This window comes from Gossypium hirsutum, chromosome D07 (genome assembly GCF_007990345.1).
Source record: "Gossypium hirsutum isolate 1008001.06 chromosome D07, Gossypium_hirsutum_v2.1, whole genome shotgun sequence".
Taxonomy (NCBI): domain Eukaryota; kingdom Viridiplantae; phylum Streptophyta; class Magnoliopsida; order Malvales; family Malvaceae; genus Gossypium; species Gossypium hirsutum.
Genome location: NC_053443.1, coordinates 951,430 through 963,237, shown reverse-complemented (window position 1 = coordinate 963,237; position 11,808 = coordinate 951,430). Strand labels below are relative to the sequence as shown.

Here is an 11,808-nt window from a genome sequence, read left to right as displayed (position 1 = left end):
ATCCTGGTCAAGGTATTTTTCTCACAGCAGAAGGAACGACAGATATACATGCATATTGTGACTCTGATTGGGCTTCATGCAACATGACTAGAAAGTTAGTTACAGGATATTGTGTCAAATTGGGAAATTCTTTGATTTCCTGGAAATCCAAGAAACAGAATACGGTATCTAGATCATCTGCAGAAGCAGAATACAGAAGTATGGCTACCACAGTTGCAGAGCTAGTCTGGTTGAAAGGTTTATTAGCTGAGTTGGGAGTTAAAATTTCAAAACCAATGTTGTTACATTGTGACAATCAAGCTGCCCTTCAAATAGCTTCAAATCCGGTCTTCCATGAAAGAACAAAGCACATTGAGATAATTGTCATTTTATTCGAGAGAAAATTCAAAAAGGTGACGTGGAAACAAAGCACATCTCAACAAATGAACAAATGGCAGATTTACTCACTAAAGGATTAAGCATTCCTCAGCACAAATACTTAGTGACCAAGTTGGGAATGAAAGACATTTTTCATCCTCCAACTTGAGGGGGCATGTTGAGAGTGTAAAACTGTTGTACCAGCATTTGTATAGTTAGTTAGAAATTAAGTAACAGTATGTAATTAGTTATAGTGTTAGTTACATTTTCTGTATATATTTACTGCATTTTTACTCAAAGGAATTAACAGTTATTCATTCAACTCTTTAAGCTTCTTTTCTTAACATAATCAAATTACAAAAAGGCAAAATTACAGTGTAAAACCCCTTTCGTAATCAAACTTTTGTCAGATTAAAACAAAAAAATTCACATGAGCAACCTTGCTAAATGGATCAAAAGTGTATATATATATATGCTTATGAACTTATAATATATATATATGCAGCAATCATCATCATCATCGACCCCATGTTTCAAAAGGCAGACATTCTTTTTTGCAGCTTAAGATCCTTATAAAACCTGTTAATGAACTCTTCAGCCGCCATATCCACTTGACTATCACCCCCACCTTCATCTTTCAACGGGAACGGCGAGTCCGTCACCCTTAATTGCCTCACAAACGGACTCTTCCCCCCAAACCCCGGTAAAACCAACGGCGACACCGCCGCCTCCACCGCCTCATTGTTCAACATCTCAAGAACCTTCTGCACCGCAGCCACCGTCGTAACATCATCGTATCTATACTTAGACGACTTCCCAAACTGATAACCATGGTGGTGGTTCTTACCGCCACGCTTGTGGTAAAAAAACGCTGCCGTAGCCGGGCTGTTACTGCAACTGAACTCGTACTCCCTTGGTGAAACGAAGGATAAGTGAGCATCGTTGGATCGGCAACTCAACGACGACAAGTGGTCATGGACTTTCCGGTGGAAAATCAAGTTTTTTATCACTTTTCCGGCATTGTATTTTCCTTTCTTCACCATGAAATGAAGGTCCAACATAATTTTGCTCTTGGATATCCCTGTCTTCAACATGAGGAAGACTATCCGTACAATGTTCCATAGCTTCTTTTCTACAACTGGTGGGCTTGCTTCCATTTCCATCTTTGAAAAGCTTTCCATGGTGGCACTGAGAAATAGGTTTTTTGGGGGGTGATTTTTCAGAGAGATGAAAGGGAAAGAAGGGATCTTTTTGTTGTTGTTGTTGTTGTTTGGACGCAATGGATGAAGGAGATGCAGTGATATATATACACGCATAAAAGCTTTCAAAAAGGTCCAATTTTCATGTTGGCCCCTCTGTTATGTTTAAATTTGAGATTAAATTTTTGTACTTTAATTTGACATATTTTGGGTTCTCTAATTTTATTATAATGTCAAAGAGGGCCTTATTTAGGGAAGAGCAATCGGTTTAATTAGTCGGTTCGATCAAGGTTTTTTTCTAACCGACTTAAGAAAATCGAGCCATCCAATTAAAGTTGAGAATATTGATCAAACCGAACCAACTTTGATTTGGTTGGTTCGGTTGGTTTTTCAATTAATTGACATTGAGTTATTGGGTTGGATTTATATGGTTATATTTTATTATATATTATAAAATATAAAATAAGTATGTTTTTCTTCAATTGGTTTGATTCTGAGATTCAAAAACCGATAACCACTCAAATTAATCGATTAAATCGAAATCAAAATCGATCACCCCATTTGACTAAACTAAAAAAATCGAATGGATCAATTTTTCGGTTAAAATCGAAAATTGCTCTCTCCTAATTATGACTCCCTTTGATAAATAGAAAAGATTGCAATTCCAAATAATAATTTAATTTAAGTCCCTTTTAAGCTTATAGACTAAATGGGAAAAAATGTACTTTTGGCTATTTCTAAAAGTTACTAAATCGACATTTCACACAAAATATTTAGTTTTGTCGCTTAATTAAATTATATGTTTAATTTCTTAAAAGGGCCCAATATAAATGTTGTTATTCAACCGATGGACTAAAGAACTTGAATTATTAATATTTTGGAACAATTAAAAATGTAGTGTTCTTATTTAACCAAGGGGACGTTTTGGTTTTGCTTTTGGGTGTGATATTAACTATATTATAAAATTTGAGTACCAAAGTAAGTCAAACTAAAATTTAGGGACTGAATCACAAATTTGAGTATAGTAGTAGAACCAAAACCAAAATTTCACCTTTGGAAATACAAAGTCACACGCTTCTTATGATTTCAATGCAATATGGAATTTGAAAAAGTGGTTGAAAATTGTCTTTTTTCTTTTTATATATTTAGCCATTAGAGGAAATTACAACAAAACCCTGGGGTACAGTCAAATTAATAATAATTTAAAGATATTTAGTATCGACGACGTCGTAAAAGAACTCCTTTTGCCTTGGACAATGGACATTATAAGTTGATGACTTAATTTAATCTCATACAAAGTCTAGACCACATCTGAATTGGATTAAATCCTAACCGTCCGTTCATCATAGTAAATACCCCATGGAGCATTGACATAGCTAATCCGAAAATTCAAAGTCTAGCAACTAGGATTAATACCCATAATAGTACATATAGTACTATAATGGAATGAAGAAAGGGGCTTTTCCAAATAATATTATTATTTTACACTTATAACAATTAAAATATATATTTATTTTAAGATTAATATTTAATACATTGACAGTGGAATTTTTTTATATTACAACTTCAAATGCTTCTACATGTCTCATTCTATATTTTTGAATCTTATTTGTAGAGTTCAAATATTCGTACGATAATAATGTATTAAATAATTTTAGTCCATTTGGCACATAATTATTTATACTATTTATAAAGCTTTTTATTGAGTTAGTGTCACGAGTCAACCATCACCAATTCGGTTAGGAAATTTATGGAAATGTCATTCTGTAATTAAGTCTTCTTATTTTAACAAAAACCAATAAAATATGTATATAATGAGATTTAAAGCCATGTTAATTGGATTAGTAAAATATTAAATTTACCACTAAAGCAAAACTTCGTTTTAATGTTTTTATTTTAATGTGCACAATTCATTACCTCCATCAGTTGTATATATTAATAATGTTTTTGATTGAGTTGATGTCACAAGTTCACTCGACACCAACTCAAGATTGATGACAACATCATGATAGATAATTATACTCAATTTAGTATTCTTAAGTTGATGCATTTATGTGTTTAAATTTCGTCTTACTCATAATTTAATCTCATTTTTTTCTATTTTAATATCATACATATTTTATGTGTTATTATTAATTAGTTTTAAGCCATACGTTTATTATTTATTGTATGTTATTTTCAAACACACCTTTGTGCTCTCGGTATGTGGTTTTTACACATATAGATATGTGATAAAATTTCTAGTGATAAATTAAAGAAATGGAAGTGAAAAGGTAAATATTCAACTCTTGATAACCATTGCTTGGATAATTATTGTACCAAGTGAACCTCGTGTGTTAGCCTGATGGTCAGGGCACCTTAGGTATGGTTTGGGTTCGAGTCACACTAGTTGTGTTGTTGTTAGAGCTTTGCCCTCCACTTGTAATTCACTAAAAAATTTATTGTACCAAGTAAATATAAATGAGATGACCTTTTACTTTCGGCTCTAAAATTATTTAGAGGAAAAAACCAGATATATGTGCATGCCTGTATTCACAACTAGTAACTCATTAATTATCTAATTGGATCTTGTAATAATTTTTGTTTAAAGTTGTTTTAAGGTTATAAATGAATTATAAATTTTTGAGAAGGTAAAGTATAATTTTATCATTATATTAATTAAAAGTAGAGGAGCTAGAAGCAGAAGAGGGGAAGGCAGCGAGCCGCTTTGACTTCCAAAAAATGAAATTTTTTTTATATAGTCTTTTTAGTTTTTAAGAAATCACAAGTTAGTACAGTGGTAAATTTCCGCTTTGACTCTAAATTTTTTTTATTCATTTCTAGCATCAAAACAAAATTTTGGCTTTACCCCTAATATTAACATGTAATTTCACAAATTTTAAAAGGATTAAATGATAGTTTTACTATTTCTGTCTCTATAAGTTCTTCCCACACTATTTTCTCTATTCAAAATCTATCTTAAAGATGATTCAACTTCTAATTACTCCACATGCATGGATGAATATTTAAGATTTGGACTTGAATCGTATCATTTCATAAGCTTGTAGAGAGGCGTTGATGTAGGATATTTGATAAATATTTTTGGTATTTTGGAAGCTTTTGTTTCCATGGCGAGAGAGATAGAGATGAGTTTTCAAAAAGAATGCCAGGCTGGCAGAAATGAATAGTTGCACCTACTTGGGACACATGGCTATTGGTTGAGGCACATATCAATCTAAGGTCGTACATGGACTCTCATCTCCACCATACAATTGGTGATAGAGAAAAGGGATTAGTGAAAAGAGAGTTTAAGTTTTAGATTTTTATCTTTTTATGAAATTAGGGTTGTGCTCAAAATTAATAATTTTAAAATTTAAGGTTTAAAGTTAAGGTTAAGATTTAAGGTCTAGGATTTCGAGTTTGAAGTATTCGGTTTTGTTTGTTAATTAAAGTTAGAAGATTTTAATAAAAGTTAAATTTTGTATTTATAGATGTTAGGGTTTAATATTTAGGGTATTATTAATTAGAGTTAAAAAGAATGTTGATTTTTGTTAGGATTTAGTATGTAAGATTGAAGGTTTTGGATATTGATAGTGAAACCCAATGAGAGTTTAACTTTGAATTCGTAATGTATTATATTAGTGAAGAGACTGTAAACAATATGAATTATTTTATTTTATTTTTTATGATTGCTTTTTTTTTCTCTTGAACCGAAGAAATAAATAGGAAGCATATATATTCAATATATATTATACATACAAAATTACAATATTGGGCATGCAAAATTAACATGATTGCCTATATATTCTCTTTCAAACCAATTGTGTGTTGAAAATGACAGTGTTATCCAACTTGGACAAGCCAAAACTATGATCTCCATTCATTTCATTGAAAAAACCACCAACAACGCGTGTTTGCTTCCATGAAATTGAAATGTAGTTTTGTGTCACTTTCGGGAGAGGCTACCATTTCATTGTTTGCTTCAACTTTAGCTTTTGACTAGTTAGACTTCATTTTAACTCTATTCGTCAAAAATACTGAATTTCCAAGTCTTTTCCTAATGAGGAGCAAAAAGGGACGAGAGCTTATCCACAAGGAAAGTTCTTCTATCTTTGCGGATAATGTTAGAAAGTGCATTCACAGGTGTAGTGGGTTCTTTGCTAAAGAGAGGAGGCGTTGCAAACAAGTAAATTAGATGTACTAGAAGAAGGTATAGAGGAAGACTCGAGTAAATCTGGTAACACTGAGCACAATGTTAATTGGTGGTTGGTAAGGCGGAGAAAAAAGAAATGTGGCTCACAATAAGGTTGAGTAAAGAAACAAGAGGATATAAGAACTTTAGAGAGAGTACTTTGTGAGTCCAAAATGCCAAAAGTCTTCTCATCAGTTGTGAAAGGTTCTTATTTATAGTGTCTCAAGAATGAGAGTTAATAGGAGTAATGAATGATATTTTTTTCAGTTACAAAGATATTGATGGTTCTTTTATTAATAAAAGGGTTTTGTTGGTGATGTTGATTATTTCTGGAAGAAGGGAGAAGCACGGTGTTACAGGAAAAAGTCAAGAGGAAACCTTTTAGCTACCTCCATATTTGATCCACCAAGCTAAACTTTCCGGAACATCCCAAGAGTGAAGACATTAATCCAATATCTCTACCATATTTTAGGGTTACTTCCACTTTGGTGAAGTAGCACTATGTGAAAGATCTTCCAAAGAACATCTCTTGGAATGCAAGACAAAGACGAGAGTTGTTCTTGAAAAAGAATTATTCTAACTTGTTTCAAATGTGAGTGTTCTCAATGTAGAAGTTGTTCCAAACTAAGAGTTGTTATGTGGTTATATTTTTCTTGGAAGTTCTTGTTCTGAATAATGACTTTTCTCAAAAATACAATTATTCTATATAGACGTTGTTCTAAACAACGATTGTTTTGAACATAGCTATTTTTGGAATACAATTATTAAACCAAGAGTTCTAATAGATGAGCTTCTCCACATATTCTATGAATCGGGCCAATTTAAGCGGGTCAAATGAACCCCATTTAATCAATTGACCTCCATGGGACGTTCTTTATGCATTAATCACGAGTTTTGATCAACAACCCATGGCACTTGCAAGTTGCTTATAAAAAATGACTTCAGTAATGTGTGTCGTAGTTGAAAGGTCCATCCAAGGCCCATTCTATTTTTAAAGAGGCAATATTGTTAGCTCCGAGTCTTGGTATTGATAGGAGTCGGGAAATTGCTTTAATTCCTAAGAAAGGTAACTTTATAGCTAATCGACTTGCAAAGGCAAGTAGTAAAGATTCTTTGGTTACAATATTGGTGTGTTCAGGGGTGAAGCTAGAAAATTTTTCTGGTGACCAGAATTAAGTTGTATATTTTTATGAGAGCTAAAATGTAATTTCATAATTTTAATAGCTTATTTCTTTACCATTTTTAAAGGAATAAATAATTTTTTTATCATTTAGGGAGGTAAAGTATAAAATTACCATTTACTAAATTAAAATCTTGTAAAACTTAAATAACCAAAAGTGAAATTTTACATTTTATGAGGGTCGGGCCCTGCCAGCCCTCTTGGCACTGCCTCTAGGTATGATGTGGTGAATTTTTTTATGTAAAAATATATTCTTTATAGGTGTGTTTTTATTGATTTTATAAAAGAATATAAATAGACGAATACCTTTGTAATAATATAACATTGTAAAAAAGCATAATTTTTAAAATATTTTTCTAACTGAATTGATTCTCAATTGACTTGCAACACTAAACTTTATCAGTTTTTTTTTTTGCAAGTTACTCGATCTTTAAATATAGTATGGAGTGTATACATATAAATAATCAAATATTATAAAATATTGTTCTTAAGTTAGCTTTTTTAAAGGCTTTTTTTTTGGTTCGATTATGTAAACAATGAAAGCAGCTTTCAAGTTGGGTCCCTAATTCGAAGACATATTAGAAAGCTTGAACTTAACAAAGGGGAATCCAAAGCTGGTTAGGAAATGCTAACTACAATACTTCAATTCGAAATTTAAATTTCTCGTGTTTCATGGAAATTCCTTCTCTGATGCATGAATTGATTTATGGTGCTTGGCAATTTTTCATGATCTTTCCATTTTCAGTCATTGATGAAGGCTTGTTTGATATCGCATGTTGTTCTTAACTCATTAAGATTTATGAAAAGCCCCTAATTAACCCTTTGACCGCTTTGTTCATGGGTGTTTTGTCATGTTATTTTACTGGTGTTGAGTGTTTTGATCTCGTGGCTCATATTTGTTTTTGGTGTATTGTTTGATTTGGATATCTTTGTGCACGATATGTTTGTGTTGAAATCTCTTTGAGGTCTCGTTTCGTTAATAAAATTTTTATTTTCCGAAGCAAAGACCTAGTTAATGTAATGATGAGACTTTAATAGGTTAATTAGAATGTTTTGAAATTTAGGGATTAATTTAGAATTTAGATGATAGTTTAAGAACTTTTGGTGGAATTAACCTTTATTTGCATTTATTTCATACTTTGGAAAGGATATTATTATTGGATTAATTACCAAAACAAGTATTTGGTGCAATGGTAAAATACATTGCAATTTTTTTTGTTCTGTTTTAGAAAATGACACAATTCAATCTAATGAAATACTTTTGATTGTAATCAATTGGATTTTAATTATTAAACCAAAAAGTAGAGAGAATAAATGCTTAGAATTAAAAGTAGAGGAACTAAATTTCAAATGTGTATTTGTAACGAGTATAGAGAAGGAAAACATAATTAGACTTAAAAAAGTTACCGACTGAGTCTTATTTTGGTCGGCATCAAGATTGTTGCCGGAGTAATACATGAGTTCGAATGCGCTGAAACGTGTTTATCCTTCTATTTAAGGGTTAGGGAGAAGTTATGGATAATTCTAGGCCACCAAATTATAAACCTTATTTTGAATTGGTTCCCAAACTTCAAAACGTTCTAATTATATCCCAAACTATCAAAGTTATACCAACCAAATCTTTTCATTAATAAAATCATGAATTTAACCATTAAAAGATATTTTATTTTTAACTTTTTTTTTATTTTTAAAAGTTAAATGATAATATTTTACTTTTTAAAAAAATTATCTTAAATCATGCTGTATACAATATAAAGTAATATTTAATCATTAAATTTACGATTTTAATAATAAAAAAATTGGATTAATATAATACCAATGCTATTGATATTGGTGGAATCCCTTTCCTAATTAAAGTTTTAGTCGGAAAGGGAAAAAAGTAAAGCAAACCCATCTGCATCAAAGGGACCACTTGAATGTTTACTTCTTTTAATAAATCACCAATAAATGGACTCTCACTTTGATGTGGGTTTGCTTTAGTGCACACGTTGATTTTTATATTATGTGATTCGAAACCTTGCTACAATATAATAAAAGATAAAAAAAATATTTATATCAAAACTTAATTTATTAAAATGATTAATTTATTACTTTTTAAAAAAATGCTTAACGCATTAATTTTATGTAAATATATAATAAATTAATTTTAATGTATATGCATAAACATAATACTAATTATCATGTCTAAGGCTTTTTTTTCTTTTCCAATTCGATGATGGTTTGACTGGTAAATGTTTCTTTTTCCTTTTCTTTATAAAATAGTCAAATACATTAAGATTGGTGTTGTATTTACTTAAAAAGAAATTAGGTCCATTTATCAAGGATTGTAAACTTGTGATGTGAAATGTAAATAAGCAACAAAGATCCTTCTCCCGTCGAGTATATGAATATTTAGAGCAGTGGCAGAGTGGGGAAGTTGGTAGAGGTTGTAGTTCTCCTAAAATGGAAAATTATTTTTTATTTTTTTTATAATTTATAAATTTTAAATCAGTAATAGTAAAATTGTATTTATTATTTATAAATTTCAAAGGGGAGATTGTTGAAAAATAAGGAATGAATAAGATGTGCTTGAGGAAGTGTCTATTTCCTAAAACACTGCGACAGATTAACTTGTTTCCATATTTATGTGATTGACAATTTATTGAACCACATCTTTGGAATGTGCTGAGATTTTGGATTGTATCTAGTCCATCAATAAAGATATATCACTTAGGGAAACATATTTGGAGAACATCTATCTAATCCCTTAGATCAAGGAAGTTGGATTGGAATATTGAAAACTTAGCTGCCAACAATCCTTATTTACTTTGTCTGTTATTATTATATTGCATTTAGCTAGTTTATTTGTTGTTTAATAAGGATTGCGATAGATCTTCATCATGTCAGCAAGTCTTGAAAATTTCTATATAATTAAAAGACTTGTATAGGTTTATGTACTGATTTTTTAGAGTACTTAATCTGTTCAAGTGAGAACATTATTTGTGAGAGCACATGTGATTGTAAAACATTTGTGCTATGATTTTACAAGCTAAGTTCGTAGTGTCGAATTCAGGGGTGAGAGTTCTAGTCTTCAAAGGTGCAAAAGTGACGAAATTGTCACTCGAGTGTGATAGATTTAGGTTCACTTGTTACAATTGTTTGAAGATAGTGGATATTTCTCACCGAGTTAAGCTTTACAGTTGTAGGGAAACCGAACTGTGTTAATAATCTTTGTGTCCCCTATTTTTGTTTCATCTTTCATAGTGCTTGGAGAAGTGCCAACTTCCTTAATCACTCCTACCAGCACTTAACTAGATACTTAGCAACTATTTCCGGTCAATAGTCCTTCAAAAAATTATAAAGATATTAGTTAATACAATGGTGAAGTTGCATTTTAACTCTTATCAAAATATATAACTTAATTCTGACTCCTTTAATTTTTTTTCTGGCTTCACCTTTGGTCGAAGGTAGGTGTTTTTCCATTAGTTATTATTATTATTTTTATACCAATACCCAATTTAAACAAAAAAAAAAGGTCTAAATTGTTGAGAAGATTCTAAAAAATTATACAAATATTTTTGTGATATTGAACATTTTTTCATGATTAAATTTTAAATAAAAATCAAAGATGAACAATTTGTGATAGATAGGAGCTAGGATTTCATGGATTATTATTTCCAAGTTTCCAGTTGGAAGCCAGTAGCCCCACATAAGAATTAAAATGAAAGGACCTTAATATTCCATATATATACATACAAAGCAATAAACCTGTTCCACAATTTTTCCAGAGGAATTGAAAAGGACTATGGGGCTGCATGCAATATGAGAAATTAAGTAGCTTGAAAGCAATGGCTTTTGCTCTTAGCCATAGAGAAAATTCAAGTTCAGGTCGATATCATGTTTATTAACTCAATCCCACATCGAATTGAACTCTTATATTGATAACCACTAATCTCACTATCATCTGGATCAAAGGTGCTTATAAATTAAGCCGTTTTGAGAATAATTCGGGATTTTTTTCTTTTAATTTGTTTTATTTTATTATTTAAATTGAAATAAATTACACAACTTATGGAGAGATGTGTTCCAATCTAACTAGCTTACAAATCTATAATATGAATTATATTTTTCAAAGATATTTCTTTGAATTATTGGTGGTCGTACCACATATTTCTAAAGCTATATGTCTCCATGTCATTTTCTTTGTTATTATTGATTATTTTTCGAAGGTTGTTTTCTTGGTATAAAACCTTTATTATTTATGATCATTTGATCAGTACCCTTCACTTAGTTAAAGTACTTTCATATTCTAGTTTTGTCCTTTTACTAAATTTATTTTTTATTTTTTAATTTTACACAGTTTAATTTATTTATTTTTATAATACTATTAATTAGTTTAAATAATTGATATCAATAAACTATACCTTCTAACAAAAAGAAAAAATTCACATAAACATTTTAATTAGACTTATCCATGGGCTAGGCCAAGTAGGCCTGTCAGAAAAGTGGGAGAGTTCGGGTAAAAATATAGGCCCCAAAAAATGGGCTCATTTTCTAAACGGGTTAAGCCTCGGATAAGCTTCTTTTAGCCCAAGCCGAGCCGAATTTGCAAAATAAAAAATAAAAAATTTGTTGCTGTTTTGCCACTGTTTTTATTGTTTTGCTATCATTTCATTATTATATTGCCACCATTTTGTTGTTATTGTTTGGGTATTGTATAACTCTTGTTTTATTATTAATTTTAATACCATTTTAGAGGTATTTGCTTGTTAAGTTGCACTTATATTAGTGTTATTTAAGTATTTTTTTTAAAAAAAATCATTTGTTGGGAAATATTTATTTTAATATTTTTAGTGTATTTGATGTATTATATTTTTTAAATTTATTTTTATATAAATAAAATAATATAAAAAGTTTAATAC

The 11,808-nt window shown here is 30.4% G+C and overlaps 1 protein-coding gene across 1 annotated transcript; it reads right to left on the bottom strand.

Annotated features, from left to right (window-relative positions):
• Positions 1-670: 670 nt before the first annotated feature.
• LOC107932198 (uncharacterized) lies at positions 671-1,631 on the bottom strand. The gene has a single exon (XM_016864149.2). The coding sequence runs from the start codon at positions 1,536-1,538 to the stop codon at positions 891-893; it is 648 nt and encodes a 215-aa protein (XP_016719638.1). The 5' UTR covers positions 1,539-1,631; the 3' UTR covers positions 671-890.
• Between the last annotated feature and the right edge of the window lie 10,177 nt (positions 1,632-11,808).